General features: G+C 31.6%; 1 protein-coding gene across 2 annotated transcripts in view; it reads left to right on the forward strand.

Annotated features, from left to right (window-relative positions):
• The window catches only part of LOC143054057 (vacuolar protein sorting-associated protein 11 homolog), a 50562-nt gene extending 30562 nt beyond the window's left edge, over positions 1 to 20000 (forward strand). For both annotated transcript variants that reach the window (XM_076226920.1, XM_076226918.1), the window contains exons 18-29: positions 739 to 822; positions 1044 to 1094; positions 6996 to 7084; positions 7630 to 7704; positions 13036 to 13127; positions 13844 to 13929; positions 14603 to 14724; positions 15307 to 15405; positions 15839 to 15898; positions 16741 to 16807; positions 18074 to 18139; positions 19739 to 20000. In XM_076226920.1, coding sequence (XP_076083035.1) covers positions 739 to 822; positions 1044 to 1094; positions 6996 to 7084; positions 7630 to 7704; positions 13036 to 13127; positions 13844 to 13929; positions 14603 to 14724; positions 15307 to 15405; positions 15839 to 15898; positions 16741 to 16807; positions 18074 to 18139; positions 19739 to 19807 — 960 coding nt within the window. In that variant the 3' untranslated portion in view covers positions 19808 to 20000. The remainder of the gene's footprint in view (positions 1 to 738; positions 823 to 1043; positions 1095 to 6995; positions 7085 to 7629; positions 7705 to 13035; positions 13128 to 13843; positions 13930 to 14602; positions 14725 to 15306; positions 15406 to 15838; positions 15899 to 16740; positions 16808 to 18073; positions 18140 to 19738) is intronic.
• The last annotated feature ends 303 nt before the right edge of the window (positions 20001 to 20303 follow it).

Below are 20303 nucleotides of genomic sequence, written 5' to 3' on the forward strand. Positions count from 1 at the left end.
CATATTGTTATTTTTATTAGTACCTGTATCCCTGTGATGAGAGATATAACTGGGTACTTTATCAATGGAAATTTAAAACTGAATAGATTTTTCAGTCCTAACTTTCTTAAGAAAAAAAATAAAAATTTTAAGAGTACTGTCACAAAAAATGGAAAATGGCCCTAGCCTACAGTTCAGTTGTACACTATTAAGATTTCAAAAATAATTGTAGTTGTTGTTAAATGACAGAATTCAACTAGTTGAATTTTAGATAATTAACTATCAACTTTAATTGAATGTTTAGATTTAGAAGATGCAGATCTCTTCCATTGGTCTAAATTGAATCCTAAACTAAAGAAACGAAATTACATTAAACAACAATTGATTCCAATAGTGTCAACCTTCCACATGTTCTAGCTGTTCTTTTTTTCATTCTTTATATGAAGACTATCAAAACATAACCCCCCCCCTAACCCCCACCCAAAAAAAATGAAATAGAAACAAGGGCCGTCTTTTCCCTCAGAGCCTTTCAGCTCTTTGATTGAATGAATGTGGTTGGAGATATTGAAACCATGAGAAATTTATATTCTGTAAATGTATTGTATCTATACACTACAAGCTATTGTTTTCTCTGTACCTTTGTATATAATATTTTACATTGATATAATATTTTGGATATGAAAATGTGTTTGTAATTTAGTCATATATATTAATTTGCCTATTAATATTAACGCATCTGTAATTTCTTTCTTTTTCCAGGTTCAACCGAACTCTCCCAGCCTGTTGTATAATACATTACTTGAATTATACCTTCATGATATTATACACGAGAAAGATATTAGTGTAAGTTCACATTACCAGGTTTTGGCAATCCTCAGAATTTAATTTTCAGACAAATATTAACATATGATTTAGGGAAAGGTATGTCATTGTTTGAACTAAAGTAGTTACATAAATTAAATAGAGATTATTCAGAGTTAATTTTTAAAATGGTTGATGAATGCAGTAATTTTGGAATTGTTTTTGTATTGTTTGTATATTTATTTGTTAATTTTTTGTTTTAGGCCAAAACAGACAAAGTTAGAAAAACTGAAGATTTACTGAAAAACCCAGAGGTTTGTTTCTACAGTGGTCCATCTTTGAAATAACCAGGACAGTCTCCCCTTATCTGGGCTATTTTCTCTTGCATTAACCCATTTACAGTGTTCCAGCTAGGCCGTTTTCAGAGGGCGCGGCGCCCGCCCTTTTCCGAGTGGCGCCCTGTGCCCTTTTCACAGTTTCCAGGGCGCCCTGCCTTTTTTGAAGATCGATTGCATATTAATTTGCGTATTGATAGAATACGCTAATTACTAGATTTTACCTGGGGAAAAGATTATGACTTTGTTTACCACCCCAAGCTAATCAATGGTTACAACTGGTGTCATAATCTGTTGTTATAGGTAATCCGTTTATCGGATGGGTCATTAATGATCATCAACATTAATTCGTTCAAATAGAATCGGTCAGTCGGCAATTATCTTTGAAGAAATGTGCATACAACAACTTGGACACAATTTGCGATGTTTATTGTAGTTTCATGGAAGAAACCTAATGACAGAAAGTTGGAAAACCATTATAAACTTGTTGAAGACATTGTTTTACTTGTTTTCTGTAAAATAAACAGAAAATTCAGACGTATTTGTCATTGACTGCCTTCATTTTTGATACGAAAATAACAAAATCGGCCGCCATATTGTGATCATATTTACATCATATTTACGTACTGTTTATAATCCTCCAAAGAAGGAGCACACCCGAATAAAGAAAGATAACTCAATCTGATTTTTTTCCTAGCATTGAGTAACCCATTTACATATTCTAAAATGTGTGTCCATACTTCTTGCTTAAGAATATATATGTTTAGGTATTTATTTTGAGTTATGGGAAAAGTTAAAGAGGGTCTTAGTAGCAGTGCTGGTAGGGTGCCTTGGTCATCTTTTTCTGTATTCTTTATTTTTGATACTATTTTTCACTGTTGCTTTATATCCTAAAATTGTGAATTTACTGAGCACAGCTGTTTTGTGCTGTATTGCCATCAAGCACAGCAGGGGTAGAAAGGTGAAACTGGTAAAATGTGGTAGACCATAGAAACAGTATGAAACAGATCTCCTTTCAAAACATACTGCATATAAAGTTCAACTGTGCAAAGCAATGATAAAAAAACTTGTGTGACAAGCTGCTTGACAAGTTTTTCAGCCTTAAAAGTAGAAAGATAGAGTTCTATATGGGCTAAAGATGTTGCTCTTGTATAACCTGTGATTCAACGAATAAACACAAATGTTTGATTAACATCTTTTATTAAAATATGCCCTTTTCATATTATCATATCGCGCGTTAAATGCCCTTTTTCAGGATTGGCACCCTGCCCTTTTGAAAACCTAGCTGGAACACTGATTTACATGCAAACATACCTGCCCTGGATGGCCAATTCCATTATCTGGTGTACAACTTGTGCTTCTATATTTGAAATGTCCCCTTGTTCTCATATAAATTAGAAGTAATTATTTGTGCAAGGGCACAATATTTACAAGAAATCACTGCCAATCAGTTAAGGAATGGTGTGTCATTGAATTCACACTATATACTGTTGAGTGAAGATATATCATTCACTTCACTTTAAGTATACTGTTCAAACAAGATTTGTCATTGACCTCACACTACACTTTTCTTGCTCCTGTATTCAGAATATCTGTTGGCCTTACATGGGGGGGGGGGGGGGGCAAGGGGGGTCCCAATAACAGCAAAACAGCAAATTGATTTGGCTCATAACAGATAACAAGGAATTAAAATGGACAAAAACAGATAACAGTAAATGAAATATTAAAATAATTCGGTCTTTGACAAATCAGTATTTCTTATTACGGATATAATCCTTTGTAATGCATTCCATTTTTTATGACTATGTTTTTAGTATTAATTTATGTATCTAGAATGTGTTTAAATTACTACTCAATATATTATAATATTTTTTATACGCTCGTTTACGGAACGTATTATGGTATACTGTTGTCCGTCTGTTGTCAACATGTCGGACATTAACTCAAAAACTCTTTTCACCATTTGCATTAAACTTTGGGAAATTGTTTATATCTATTGACGTGAGCTCCCTTTTTTTTTTTTTTTTTTTTTTTATAAATTTTAGATTTTAAGTTTCTGGGTAATGGGTTTGTATTCAATAAAATTGGTGTTTTTTTCAGTTTTCTGACAATATCTCAAAAATGCTTTCACAAAGCAAGGAATTTTGGTGAATTGTTTATATCTATTAACATGAGGTAACTTTCAAATTTTATAAATTTTAGATTTTACGTTTCCGAGTTAACGGGTTTTATTAATTAAAAAGGGGTGATTTTCCAGTTTTCAGACATTAACACAAAAATGTTTTCAGCAGTTCTCATGAAACGTTGGTGTATTGTTTATATATATTGACTGAAGCTCCCTTTGTTGCTAATCAAAAAAGTGACCTAAAAGAGTTTGAATATTCTGACTTTTTCTAAATGACCATTTAATGAGGTGTGTGAATTTTTCTTAATAAAACTATGAGGCAAAGTGGTATATAGGGTAGAAAAATCAAAAGCACCAATTATAAGCATGCAATTTATCAAGTACTTCGAACGAATTTTGACACTCTAAAAGCAATTTATTCCACTATTTTCAAAGGCCTTATTTGAACAATTTTTTATCAGCTGAGGTTTTTGTCGAGCCTGCAACTTTTGTTGCAGAAAGCTCGACATAGGGATAGTGATCCGGCGGCGGCGGCTACGGCGGCGGCGGCTACGGCGGCGGCGGCGGCGGCGGTGTTAGCTAACTTCTTAAAAGCTTTATATTTTAGAAGGTGGAAGACCTGGATGCTTCATACTTTGTATATAGATGCCTCATGTTACGAAGTTTCCGTCAGTCACATGTCCAATGTCCTTGACCTCATTTTCATGGTTCAATGACCACTTGAAAAAAAAGTTCAGATTTTTTGTAATGTTGAATTCTCTCTTATTATAAGTAATAGGATAACTATATTTGATATGTGCGTACCTTGAAAGGTCCTCATGTCTGTCAGACAGTTTTCACTTGACCTCGACCTCATTTCATGGATCAGTGAACAAGGTTAAGTTTTGGTGGTCAAGTCCATATCTCAGATACTACAAGCAATAGGGCTAGTATATTCGGTGTATGGAAGGACTGTAAGGTGTACATGTCCAACTGGCAGGTGTCATCTGACCTTGACCTCATTTTCATGGTTCAGTGGTTATAGTTAAATTTTTGTGTTTTGGTCTGTTTTTCTCATACTATATGCAATAGGTCTACTATATTTGTTGTATGGAATGATTGTATGGTGTACCTATCTAGCGGGCAGATGTCATGTGACCTTGACCTCATTTTCATGGTTCAGTGGTCAAAGTTAAGTTTTTGAGTTTTGGTCTTTTTATCTAATACTATATGCCATATGTCATCTATATTTGGTGTATGGAAATATTTTATGATCTTTATGTCTGTCGCGCAGGTTTTATTTGACCGTGACCTCATTTTCACGGTTCATTACACAGTGTTAAGTTTTTGTGTTTTGGTCTATTTTTCTTAAACTATAAGTAAGGCCAATTAAATTTAATTGCTAGATTTTCATCCCCGCCCGCCCCTCTGAAATCGTCCCGCCCCGATTTTTTTTATTTAACAAATATACGATTTCCGGATTTTGGTCATGTCCGTTACCAGGAACCATCGATAATTTCGTTTCATTCGAAACTTCCTGTTTCAAATTTCTTTTTTGTATTTCTTCGCCGGAGTAATCCCATCGAAAATGATTAAGTCGAAATATTCTGCTGCTCTATGATAACAACATCATCTACCGAGAATAGAGATTGATAACGAGAAGGGCATGAAATATTCGAGTTACGAGTAAAACGCCTTGTCCTTGAACGCAAATTGCGGTGGTCACCGGTAGTCACAAGTGAATCGAAAATCGTGTTTTTTTCTTTATTTATACAATGACTTTGTGTCAGGAAATTTGGACTGTGAATGATATCCAAAGCGCAAGAATCGTAGAACAAATTGGTACAAAATCATGACTGGATTAAAGAAATTGACACAAGCAAGAACTTGTTTGAATTATGACCGTATGTTTGGAAAAAAAATGTCGACAAACACGCATTTTAATTAAACAAGCCCTTCTATTCACCCATGGCTTTTGTTTTTGTTGACAAACAGCAAACACCCTCTGTTACTGTCCCTACCATCAATTTAGTCATTAAGCCACAACTAATTTTTTGGTTAAGTTCATGTTTTACATCATAATTTCTTTCAACACTGAGTTTACATTTTATTCTGTACTCGTAATATTTGTGTTGCATACAATTGTACCAAAACATTTAATTGATTTTATGACGACTACAAACCATTGCTTATCAAGCAAAATAAATGTGGTGTAGGTATACTAATAGTCTAACTGAAGACTGAAGAGAGCATTTCTCTTCTTTTTGATGTCTACTATAAATAGGTTTCTAAAGCGGCAATTGCATGTATAACAGTGGTTGCCAATCAGAGATTTTTATTTAAGAGTTTGAAAAATAGTGTAGGATTCCTTATACAGCATGTATATACATTATACAAGCTTGTTTCCCACTAGCATATACCCCGCGGTATGAAAAAACTCATGACGAGGGTTTCATATGAAATAAAATTTAAAAAATAAAATCCTCCCACCCGCCCCATTTTTTTCAAAAATTTGGATGAAAATCTACTAATTAATTTTAGTTGGCCTAATAGGTCAACTATATATGTTGTATAGAAGCATTGTTAGTTGTACATGTCTGCCTGGCATGGTTCATCTGACCATGACCTCATTCTCAAGGTTCATTGGTCTTTGTTTAGTTATCTTGGTTAATGTTAAGTTTATGTGACAGTTGTATTAAAGCTTAGCTTTATACTTAGGACTATCAACATAAAATCAATGATTAGTATAGAAGGCGAGACATTTCAGCGTGTGCACTCTTGTTGATTGTACCAAGTGTACTAGTAAGTAGAATACATAGTTTAGTAGGGAAAAATGGCTTGAAACGAAATAAATCTTTGTTTGTAATGAGTTATGTGCAGCTTCGGACCCAAGTACATAGTTGGAACTTTCATTGTACAATGCATTTGGTTCTGCTTTGAAAAGAATCACAGAGCTGAGTCTATGTACCATATTATATAAAAGGTTAAGTGGTTGTTAGGACCTAGTCCTTAATTGAGATCCTTGTCAGATATTCCTGGCCATATGTTTTCCTTTTTGTCATATTAAGAATTGTTTTAATTTAATATGTTCGTACGGAAAACAAGTAACATTATTCTCATACAAAAAATTAAGATAATTCTAAATACACATTCATAAAAAAATGGAATTTATTACAAAGGATAATCATAAGATATACTTGAATTGTCCTGGACCTCACTTCTGTGATGGGTATATGTTAATGGAATCCTTCTCTGAATACGGGACAAACATATTAGTAGTGGTAGACCCCAATGGCCAATGATCTTCAATTTATACCGAATATTGACTGTCAAAAAAAATGCTAATATTCCAATTTTCAATAACAGTTAACAGCAAATACATTATCACAATAACAGATAACAAAAAAACTAAAAGCCCAATAACAGCTAACAAAGAATAAGACAATAACAGCTAACAGCAAATATATTTTCAAAATAACAGATAACAAAGAATTAAATTGCCCCATAACAGCATAACAGTTAAACCCCTTGCCCCCCCTCTTACATATTACAAATGTATAAATTGTATGTCTCTGTGCTCTCTAGGAAAATGTTCAAACTAGGCCATTGCTGATCTAATTGCACAAATTTCCTTTCTGTCAAAAATATGATTGCTGTATGTATGAGTGCTCTTAATACACCATCAAGATTAAAAAGATGAAAACAATTTTCCTTAGTCTTAATCAGAAATAAAGATTTAAATAACTTTGATATATTGTTTATAATATACATTTCAGGCCAAATATGACTTGGATCAAGCACTAGTTTTATGCCAGATGAATAATTTTAAAGCAGGAATTTTGTATCTTTATGAAAAAGCTCATTTGTAAGTAATCATTCAAATTTATTATCTCATCTACATCTGCTCCAATAATAAATATAATTTTATGTTTCTTTGTATGAATAAACTTATACATGTAATTTTTTGCTGTGCATGTTGATTTTGTGTCATGGAAATTTTTATATCACATCTTGGTTTTTTCTCAAGAATATCAAAATAAACCTATGCCTCTTTAAACCAGGACTGGTACTGAGTGTGCATGTGAGGACCGAAATTAATATTAAGTAGAATGCTTGCAAGTCTACTCTTTATACATGTATGTTATATATCAGCAATGCAAAAAGCAATCGTCTCGCTAGTCAATATCAGATTTAATAGGATTTTTACAAAGAACATCTATGGTATGACTTGTTTTACTTGTGGCCATTATGGATTGATAATACAAACTCTCTAAAGACATCATTTCAGACTATTGAGATGATTATGTCTATAAGATTTAAGTGATGCACACATAATTACAGAGTAAGATTTAAATAAAAAATTAGTATTTTCCTGAAGAAGCTATGAATATTTTGTTGTTTCTCATACAGATATCAACAGATACTGAGGTACCATATGGAGCATGATGATTATGTTCATGTCATTGATACATGTAAAAAATTTGGGTAAGTCTAGTATTCATGTATTGACTACAAAAACACCCTCTTAATAATGTACTGAATACTAACCAATCTATTACTTATTTTTCTATTAAAGGTAAACATATTTGATCAAAAATAAGGTCATCATTTATAATATTTAAAGTCTTTCAATAATTTTGTAATCAAAAATAGTTTTAATATTTTATTTGATTTTATATGTATTAACAACAGTCAACAGTTATATATCACACCTGAGAATAAACCCACTTTTACTCATATTTAGTTAAATTACTTTTTTAAGTTACATGGATTGTTGCTCTTGGTAACAAATATTTTGTGCATATTCAGGATGAGAACAAATCAATAACTCAAACAAAGGTAGGTTCTGCAAAGGGAGTCAACCTGGATAAAGGGTGGAAAATTTGGAATAGGAAATGAGGATAATGACTTGGGTGAAATTTAAACAGGCCATCTTCACCTGTTATAGAGTTTTTTCTAGGGTTATTTAACATGCAGAGAGTGTATTGGTTATGAATATAACTGTATTAAAGGTTATAGTTTTTGTCTCGCTTGACAGAGTCAAAAAGCGAGACATAGGTATGCTGTTTCCGGCGGCGTCAACAATGTTTCAGTTTGTGATTAGGTCTAATTTATGGTGAACCACTAGTGGTAAATCAAAAATATTTGGTATGCAGGTGTATTAGCATTTGCACATCTCATTACTAAGGAGATTAGTTGGCCCGGCCCCCTCAGTTATGGTCTATTGAATTTGAAACTTTTGTTTAAATATCATGTATTAGTTTGTGATATGTCAGTTTGTGGGGATCCACTAGTGGTAAGTTAATGATAATTGGTTTGCAATTGTATAAGCATTGGCATATCTCATTTCCATGGAGATTTTTTAGCCCTGCCCCCTCAGTCATGGTCTATTGACTGAAATGTTTGCTTAATGTTTTCATGTATTAGTATGGGATTAGGTCAGTTTATTTGGGAACCACTATTAGTAAGTTAATGAAAATTGGTATACAATTGATTAAGCATTGGCATATCTTATTTTCATGGAGATTTGTTGGCCCTCCCCCCTCAGTCATGATCTATTGACTTTGAAACTTTTGCTTAGTTTTCATGTTTTAGTTTGTGATTAGGTTGGTTTATGGATAACAACTAGTGGTAGGTCAATAATATTTGGTATGCAGTTGAATAAGCATTGGTATATCTCATAACCATGGAGATTATTTTACCACCCCCCCTCAGTTATGGTTTATTAACTTTGAAATTTTACTTAGTTTACATGTATTAGTTAGTGTTTAGATCTGTTTACAGTTGAACGGCAAACGATTTAATGGCTTCTAAGTTCAAGACATTGGTCACGTGATAAAAGGTCAGAGTTTACGATTTTTTTGTAAACGTGCATGCCTCGTGGTTTTTGGACTCGTATCGTCTTATTTGTACTCGTACATTAATAAAAACCAAAGTGTTCAATTCTAGATTGAATAAGCTTTCTTATTTTATATAATTATAATAAAAAAAGTATTGTTAAAATGTTATAAATTCACGAGCGTGAAACTTTTTTTCTGAAAATTTGCGTAGGTCCACGGAAAATCCTTAATAAATCCTTAAATAGGTTTGGTAACGTGTTGAGAGGTATAAAATATGAAGTAAAACCATTTTTTGCTCCTAATTTTACAATATCAGATCACAAAAACCCCGGATACGCAATTCTGTCAGATTATTCGTGGCGAAGCGGAGATCAAAGGGAGATAACTCGGTACGCGCATCGTAGGAAATTGCAAGTTCACAATAGTAAATATGAGTAAAATTAATGATTGCAGATCTTCCACGAGTTCTTGAATACCGTTCAATATTCCATGTTCCTCTACTGTTGTAACATTAAAATAGTCATGGAAGTTCAAGTTCTTACAGGTTTTTGAACACTTCCAAAGAAGACACTTACCAACATTTTATATCAGACTGACTCTCTGAAACTTGAATATATTGTATATATTCTCAAACACCCTTTTAGTAGATACAAGGATACAAGATGGGTTTATCAGTCATTTGTCAGAAGAACCTGTGTAACAATAGAAGCAGAAGCAGAAGATTACATTTAAACAAAAATATGGGGGGAAAAAGGAAATACATGTATATAGTCTTCAAAATTGTGACCATTACCATAGATTGAAAATAAAATCAATCTGAAGTAGCCAGAAGTACATGTACAATTTTTGTTTTATTATAGCTGCTTTAAGATACAGTTGCAGATCTCAGGGAGTCTGATGATTGGAACCTCCTCTTTTTATGGAAGATTAATGCATTTGAATGGGATCATGCATATAGTTGGAACCCTCCTTTTTATCCTTGGTTGAGAATACCACCACTTATGTTTAAAATTTTCTGGATTCACCCTGAGATAAGAAACTACATAAGTTGTACAAGTTCTGTTGCTTGCCTTAATCAAGAGAAAAAATCTGAACATTCAAAGAACCAGAAAGGGATTTAAAACATAATAATCAACACAAAGATCACTGAACAAAAGCTGTATTGTAATCTGATATATCCAGCAGTTATCATAAATCCTGTTATATGTATAAATATTTGAAGTTTTGCTTTATATTTTTTCTTCTTTCTTATATTTGAATTCAAAAGTCCTGCAACCAACTGTTAAGTGCTTGATAATCAATTATTGATTGGATAATAACATCAGCTGACCAGTAAATAAAATTTGAAAATGCTTAGTTGAAATAAAATAGTGGTATTATGTCATTAGATATACTGAATCAACTTCAAATTTAATCCAAATTCACATTTACCTGCACTAAAATGCATAGTCAATTGGACTACAAAAACCTGAGACTACTTCAATGTATAACATAGAGATTGTGGTCACCTCCCATGTTATAGTAGTCTTAAACAAAAACAAAACTGACTTCACTTAAATACAGTATGTTCAGAATTTTTTTGAAAAAGGACAAAGTTCAAAAAGAAATTTATTATTCTGATATCAGAAATAATCTCATAGTATCAAAGCAGAATGTCAGTTCTTTTAATTGAGATAACCAGTTTAATCACATTATTTACTTTTATAAAAAAAAAAATGATATTATCTGGATTTACAATCATTGACTAAGCTTGTCATCAACTCACTTACTTTACAAATGCTTTTAAAAGTTAACCTGTCAGTACTAAAATAAATAATTGTGGTATAAGACAAGATATTTTATTCAAATTAAAGGGCATATGAAGAGCAAAGTAATGTACGTGTATTACAATGATTTATATATGTGTATATATAATGGATCAATGATGTTGATATAAATCAGATAAATATGGAGATAACCAACTCCATTCTTAGATTTTAAACCACAGCTAGTTCAGAGCCACACATATATTTGAAAAGGCATATAATAATTATATCTTCAATTAACAGGCAAATATTCCCAAATGCCCAATTAAAACATTATATGTACTCTCTATATATATTGATAACTTTCTGAGTTCAAACCATTTATTTTAAATTGCAACACAGTCACTTTTCAATGCCTCTAGGTTTTCTTGAATAAAAAGCCAATTAGATTTGTCACTTGTGCTTAACTTTTCACAACTTTTTTTTAACTTATTATTATATTATAATTAAATTCTTTTCTTAAAAACTTATAAAGGGGAAACTGACATTTATGGTATAGTTGCCAATGACATAACAGCCTGGAAACTTATCACCAGAGTCCAAGTCTCTGTTAGCAGTGACAGTTAAATTACAAGTCACTTGACATACATCAACAATTAATACATTCCATTGTTTTAAGGCAAATGAGGAAAATAAGAGTAACAATAGCTTTTGCCTTACTACATGCACAAGAGAATATTAGAAATTATAATATAAATTAGAAAATATCAGAGGCAAAAAAGACAGGACTTAGCCACTGGATTTTTAGTAAAGTACCCTTACTAACCCTTAGAGGAGCTGCTGTATACTAGAAAAAATTATATTGATGATTTGACCCCATCAATCAGCATTTTAGCATTACATTATTGTCAATTGCTATCTGCTCTATTTGTTCCAACCTGTCATGAGAGTCAAAATGTATTCCTAGGGTGGGAATTAAACCCATGTACGTTCATTTACTTTATTGTTCTTTGTGTACACAAAATGTACATGTCCATGAAATATATCAAATGCAAAAAATGCTGTACATAATGTATCATTACACCCTCATTAGTTAAGGACCAAGTAAAAGAAGTCCCTGCACCTACCTACGTATTTCTTGGGTAAGATTTATTATATAACTATTGAAAGTATAACACCATAAAGGTTATTGGTAAGTATATAGTAACATCAACGTGCAATTCAAGTAAACAAACTGTCAAACACAAACAATCTACCACGTGTTTGTCTGCTGTGCTTGAAAACGACCCATTAGGCTTATTTACACGAATTTTTGCTCAAGCAGACAGTTAAATATGTCCGTTTACGTTATGGGGTCTGTTAAGAATGTATTTGCTGTTATAAATTGTGTATGCATGGAAATATAAGGAAGATAACATTGATTTTTACCGTAACTTTTGAATACACAACATTCCCAAGGTATCCCCACAAAACACATGGCTACTTTGTAACGACGGCTGGTAACGTGTAGCCACTTTCTAACGGCAAATGCCATTGGATGATCTTCAAAGATCAATAATAAAATTGCTAATAAATGATTGGATACGAAATTCTGTCAGATTATAAATAGGTGAAAAAATGTAAACATTGAAATCCGCCATCTTGACGTAGGAAACAAACTAATTTTCAGTCTTGGATTAAAGGACATTGCGCACATTGCCAGCGTATCATGCATAAACAGTCATCTGCAAATATATCTTTCAATTTGTGTTTTACACTTACTTTTCTATGTTTTAGTTAATTTAATGTTTTAATTTACTACAGAATGGGACATCGTTCTCAAAGATGCCATAGAAAAAATTATAGGTGGCGCTGTTTGTGGGCGTAAACATTTTACATACGGGTTCTTTTTTTGTCGACAAATTGACCTCTATCTGTCAGATTCAGGCGTTTGCCTTCCAACTGTTTAAACTACTTATGATAAGTCAATGTTATTTGGTATACAGTTGTATTAGCATTGGCACATATCATTTCCATGGAGTTTGTCTAGCCATGTACTTTCAGTCATGGTTCATTGACTTTGAATATTTGCAAAACTTACATGTTAAAGTGTTGCTATTTTAATTTCAACATTAGCATTATCGAAATTACAAAAAAATGAGATATATCTCTGTAATAACAGTTTATATTAAGATAATTGTATATATTGTTTACAAAAGACTTCAATTGAGATATTGTCCATTTTATTGTAGTGCACAGGATTCCAATTTATGGGTACAGGCCTTGTCTTACTTTGCTAGAAAGGAAGAGAACTGTAAACCACAACTCATGGATGTGTTAGCTCGTATCCTTATGTAGTCTCTTTTATACTGGAAAATTCTGAATGTAAATTGTTCCAAAGCACATATTGTTCTTACTATGTTGACCTATTTGACAAAAATCCTATAAAATTTTTTACTTTTGTCAACATCAGAATGATACTGGGGATTGATATTATATAATTATCAACTTTTAATGAGGTTGATAAAAAGTTGTATAATACAACAATTGTTGACTTTTGATTTCTGCTAATACAATGATTCATCATTCCCAGAGGTATGATATTCACTGAGGCCAATGGCCAAGGGTGAATGTCATATCTCTGGGGTTGATAACTCATTGGATCAACTGAAATCAAAAAGTCAACAATTATTTTATTATATATCATTTTATCTATTCAAATTTTCTAGTTTTTGCTCAAGTTACTTTTTAAATGGCTCCATGTTTTTATACTTAATATACCTGCTTTTGCAATTACTAACTTTCATAAGTTGAAATAGTCAATAAAGTTTACTAAAAATACACTGACAAAAAGAAGAAAAGGAAAGTTTTCAAGACTATAAAACTTTATTAAAGCTAAATTGTTTGTTAAACTAACAAAATACTATATGGGAGATATATAGTGATAGTTGACTTCTGCCTCACAGATCCAAAACATTATTTAATTTGGTAACTGCTTCTTGTCCAAAGATTTCCAGAGTTTGTTCCCAATTTATTACACTTTCCCTAACATTTATCCAGATATTGACAAAAAGAATTTGTTACCACCATTGCTGGTTATCCAAACATTGGCCCACAATTCCACTGCAACATTATCTGTTGTCAAGGTAATAACTTGTATTATAAAACAAGAGTAAAATAAGATGAGTAGTAACAATATTTATCAGATGTCTTGTTTTTTTTTGTATTGATGATAATTGTAGTTTTAACAATCCTATAAATATGTATATATAAAAAAGAAGATGTGGTATGATTGCCAATGAGACAACTATCCACAAAAGACCAAAATGACACAGAAATTAACAACTATAGGTCACCGTACGGCCTCAAACAATGAGCAAAACCCATACTGCTATATGTCTGTCTAAATAGTGTGATAACTATTTTTGATTATTTACTATTCTGTAAAAAAAAGACATTTCTTTTTTTAAATTTTTATTTTTATTCTTTGTTATCTGCAGTGAAAACCACAGTGTTGACAAAAACAAACCTATATAAAAATAAGGAGATATGGTATGATTGCCATTGAGACAACTATCAACCAGAGTTCAAATCACTTGGAGTAAAGCAATTATAGGTTCATAGTCATTTCTTGTGTGTGCAATTCTAATCCAGAACAATATTAAAATGAAATGAATGTAAAATCTATATAGCATTAATATGTCAGACTTTGGTTATTTAACGACTATATAATAAGAAGACTTTAATTATTTTAGGACTATATAATAAGAAGACTTAAATTATTTAAGGACTATATAATAAGAAGACTTATTATTTTAGGACTATATAATTAGAAGACTTCAGCTTGAAAATGACCAAATAACTGAGGATGAGAGGCTTATAAAACAATACAGGGAAGATACTGAAAAGAAACGAGCACAAATTGAAGAACTAAAAACTACGTAATTATTTTTGACATTTTATTTTATAAACAAATTAGATAGTTTTGAAATTGAATATGAATATATTACTGCAAAACCATGAAGACACAGTTGATTCTTTATTGTTTATCATAAAAAAAATATGTACAAGTCAGAAAATTCAAAATAGTGATAGGTATTACAAATAAGAAATCATCATGCTTACCATGTACATTACAAAGCTACATTTGCTTGAATTGTTAAGGTAAATGAGATTTGGGTAATGATCTAAATGCAAAACATCCTTTTTGTTTTTATTCAATAGTATTGAAAAATTCTTTATTGGTTAGATTTAAGACTACATAACCAATTTACTCAATTATACTGTGGATGCCTTTATTCTTTTTTGATCCTTTTTATTGTGATTGGATTAAACTCATTAATTTCAAAGGTACTTTAATTTCATTGTTTTATTTTTCGTTCCTAACAATTTAACTAAAAGAACGTATTTCGTATCTTGATGAATGGTTTCCTTTCTACCTACTAAATTTATACATGAAATGTTTTATCTAAAGAACAATGATGAATCTACATTATACCTGTAATACTATATGTCTGTTTTAGAGCAAAAATATTCCAAGCAGCTAAGTGTAGTATATGTAATCACCCACTGGAACTTCCATCTGTGCATTTCCTGTGTGAGCCTCATTCATTCCATCAACAGTAAGTTAGGGTATCTATGAGATTCAATTGTCACCCTCCAAACAGGATGTTATGCGGTTAACCAAATGAACATTTATTGGAATGTGAATAGTCTTTCAGAAGTTTAAATTGGCTGAGTAAATGAGATCAACAGGCTATACAGATAATTTATCTACATGATTTGATACTGTTATTTTTATATCAGGAAATGTTTGTACATTTAAAAATATACATGAATTCTAGTTTAGCATTTGAAATCTTATGAACAGGCTTACATTTTAGAACAAAGAAGTTCAATTATAACATAACATCAATTTATTTGTTATCAGTGGCAGAATGAAAAAAAAGCAGTTATGGCCGACATTTCCAACAAGACAAGACTGTAAAAATTGCATTGCTCAAAAAAAAACATGTTTCATTTCATTCATATATAGTATATGATTTTGTTTTACAGTTGTTTTGAGAGTTATGCTGAGAATGATTCTGAATGTCCAGTATGTGCAGCAGAAAACAGGTCAGTACAAGTGTGATGAGAAACTTAATTACATGGTAGTATTATTTGAAAAAAGTGAGGAATGACACACGAACTTGTTTAGTACCAGGCATTGATCTACCTTTTAAGTTGTTTTTTTGTTACAATATCAAAACTAATTATATAAAAGCATTAGGTAAAGAACATAATAAGCTAAAAATTTTGATAGGTTATGAAACTCCTTTTTTAGAGATTTGATTTTAAAAAACTGCAGGAAAATGCTGATTCTGACTTTAACCCTATATTAAGCATTGACATTATTTTGTTCTCAAATCATCAGAGAAAAAAGATCAAGAACCTGCTTAATGGTTATGACTTTTTTATGAGCTATTGCAGTGTTCTGTGAAAAGGGAAGTGGGTGAAATGGGGCAAAATAGTTAATCCTGTATTGTACCTCTGTAGTGTTATGTACCACCTTAATTGAAATAATCTGTATAGTCAACATATATTTGTTCCATCTTTAATACAACAGTCTCGGGAATTTGTTATAATATAAGAGAACATTTCTTTCACTTGTAACCTATGTTACGAACAAACTTCTATTGTATGACAGTTCAGGTACTCAGAGAATCAGTCACAATCTTTTATTCCCAAAATTGTAAAGAAAATGAATGAAGGGTTAATTTCATCAAGATCATAAATAATATCATGTTTCAAATTTGCTTGAAAGTCACAGATTTATCTTCCATGTCAGAATTAAGCAAAGTAAAGCTTTTGATTTTTCAAGGCTGTTCACAAAATAGTCTGGTGTTTACAATTTAGGTTTGTTTTGAAAGATTATTTTTTTATACTGAATTTAAATGGCAGGAATTTGTGTTTTTCAGGAAGATAATGGACATTATTAGAGCACAAGAACAAAGTAAAGATTTACATGAATTTTTCCACAACCAGGTTAGTTAATTCAGTCAAACTCATTCAATTTAATACACACAAATTTTGACCTGAAACAAATAATGTTTTTTATGAGACAAAAATAAGACTCATACCAGTAACAATTCTGATAAGGGATCCAATTGCTACCAACATTGAATAGTATAATGATGTTATCTCCATGAGAATAGTATTCTGATCTAAACCAGCATGCTTCCTTTGACCTAGTTTGATTTCATTGAGTATATTGTCTAGAGCAGTGACTTACTGTGCCAGGGGTTCTTGTTTTTGATCCCCAGCTGCTATAGGTTATTTTGAAAGAAAAGCCTACTTCTTCTGATATATTTGGCAATAAAACTGAAAATTCCAAAGTGAAGAAAAGAACTTAAAGGATTTCAGGGTTCAACGTGAATATCACATGATTCTCATGTTAAAGTCATAAGAAACCTCAAATTAAAAAAAATTATGCATATGTTTTTTATAACTAAATGGATCGTTTTCATTATACAACTTATGTACATATACTTTTTTCTGAGAAAAATTCTTTAATTTGTCCACATTTCGAAGAAGTTTACTTATTTTTTATTGCTTCCTTCCAGGAAGCAATTCGCCGACATATTTTCTGTATGCATAGTGACCTGAGCATAACCCTCCTCGTAAAATTCCGGTGATAGAAATACGCATGGATCTGTCATTAAAATAAATAATTATCTGATTGTACATGTTAAATACGTGCTCAATACCCATGCTTTTTGTTATTTGTTTACTATAAGGTGAGAATCGGTACAATTCGGCTTCTAAACACGGCATTTAATGAGCAGCCATATTTGTTAAATCATAACAGACAGAGAGAAAAAAAATTGACGATTATACGATATATTTGCGTAAAAAATGAGAAAATCGTGCACAGAGGACTAAGTTTATGATATATACATGCATTGGCTCAAGAATTGGATAAACATTATTTTTCACCACTCACTTGTTTCATATGACTTTAAAAGGATCAGTCACTTTTTTTGTAAGCTTTATAGAACAATACTTTAAGCAGTTTTCCAAATTGATTATTGCATTTCTTTATACCAAGGAGTAACTCACAGCTCTATACCATATTATGTGGTTTAACAGAGGGTATTATCATTTATTTCCCTCACCTAAACAAGTGAATGAATACAAAGAGTGACATTATCTTTTCTCTCAAGTCTTCTGGTATTATGGATAGCTGTATATTTATTATGGACTTTCATAAATGGCATACATAATTATGAAATTCTTGTATTTTGTTTTCAGTTGGAGCGATCCCAGGATGGATTTTCAGTGGTGGCTGATTATTTTGGAAGAGGTGTTTTTAATAAGGTATTAAATAAGTATAATCTGATTTAGTATAGTATTTGCTTTCTTCAAAGTTACTGCAAACAAGGTAGCTGATTTGGCTGAGTATAACTCCTGATGATTATCATATTTAGTAACACGAAACAAATGAAACCAAGTGCCAGTAATATAGTACTCCAATTTACTGAGGCTAGTTCAAAGTCTAATGTCAATTAATAGATGAGCTAAGTTCTCCCAGACTAAACTATTAATCAGTACACCTCAGACAAAAAAATTATCATTATCAAATTATTAATATTACATACTGTGGATTCATTTATTTTGGTGGGTACCAATTTTTGTGGATTGCGGAAAACTTCCCTTTTTATACGACCGCAAAAAAATTTTGCTGTCGTTATTGGTATGACGTTGGCGTCGTCGTCTTCATCCAAAGACACATTGGTTTTCGCACTATAACTTTAGTTTAAGTGAATAGAAATCTATGAAATTTAAACACAAGGTTTATGACCACAAAAGAAAGGTTGGGATTGATTTTGGGAGTTTTGGTCCCAACAGTTTGGGAATTAGGGGCCAAAACCGGGCCCAAATAAGCATTTTTCTTATTTTTCCCACAATAACTTTAGTATAAGTAAATAGAAATCTATGAAACTTAAACACAAGGTTTATGACCAAAAAAAGAAGGTTTGGATTGATTTTGGGAGTTTTGGTCCCAACAGTTAAGGAATTAGGGGCCCAACAGGTCCAAAATTAAACTTTGTTTGATTTCATCAAAAAATTGAATAATTGGGGTTCTTTGATATGCCGAATCTAACTGTGTATGTATGTATGTAGATTCTTAATTTTTGGTCCCGTTTTCAAATTGGTCTATATTAAGGTCCAAAGGGTCCAAAATTAAACTTAGTTTGATTTTTTAACAAAAATTGAATTCTTGGGATTCTTTGATATGCTGAATCTAATCATGTACTGAGATTTTTTATTATGGGCCCAGTTTTCAAGTTGGTCCAAATCGGGGTCCAAAATTAAACTTTGTTTGATTTCAACAAAATTTAAATCCTTGGGGTTCTTTGATATGCTGATTCTAAACATGTATTAAGATTTTTGCTTATGGGGCCAGTTTTCAAGTTGGTCTAAAATTAAACTTTGTTTGATATCAACAAAAATTGAATCCTTGGGGTTCTTTGATATGCTGAATCTAACCATGTATTTAGATTTTGGATATTGGACCATAATAGGTAAATGTCCAGAAACCTATGTTGTGTCAACTATTTAATCACAATCCAAATTCAGAGCTGTATCAAGCTTGAATGTTGTGTCCATACATGACCCAACTGTTCAGGGTTCAAACTCTGCAGATATATAAAGCTGCACCCTGCGGAGCATCAGGTTGTGTATATGTGATTTGTAATTTACATGTAGATTGATTAGCCATGTACCTAAGTCATGGTTCATTGACTTTGAATATTTGCCTAACTCATGTAACATGTTTAAGTATTGCATAATCAAAATTACAAAAAAGTGATGTAAATGTAAATATTTAATATATTATTTAACTGTAAATTAGATTAGTTGAACATAAAAATGCTGATAACGGAAATATTCAACACTTTTTCTCTTTCCTTTTAGGTAACCTTGATAACAGATTCTCCAACAAGACAAAGAACTGGGTCTCGACCTTCATCAAGATTGCCATAACTAAAAACAGTGGGGTGTTAAGTTGTTATTAAAGTTTTTGAATGCTCTTTAAATGGACTAAAACTATGAAAGAAAACTTGTCTGTGATTAGAAACAGTGCAATATTGTCAACTATTTAGATTAAAATAAACATTGATATATAATGTAAACATATAGCAAAAGGCTATACATATAATAAAAGTTATAAACAATTTATTATTTTCACTTTTGGTGTTGTAGTTGTCCTATCCATAGTCTATGCTAAACAATTATACCTCATCTCCAAAGAACAGGGAATACTCTGTTTTTCCATGTCTGTCTATCCCATAAATTTTCCTTGCATTTTTTTCATTAACTACAAATCATAGATTTTGAAAATTATATCAGGCTTCATATGAGCATGCTATTCTGTGTGATGTGTTTTCTGATTCATTGTTAATTATACAACCATGTTCTAAAGAACTTGTCAAACATTGAAGAATGAGTTGAATGTTTATTCAAATCTTTAAGGAAAACA

Source organism: Mytilus galloprovincialis, chromosome 12 (genome assembly GCF_965363235.1).
Source record: "Mytilus galloprovincialis chromosome 12, xbMytGall1.hap1.1, whole genome shotgun sequence".
Classification (NCBI taxonomy): domain Eukaryota; kingdom Metazoa; phylum Mollusca; class Bivalvia; order Mytilida; family Mytilidae; genus Mytilus; species Mytilus galloprovincialis.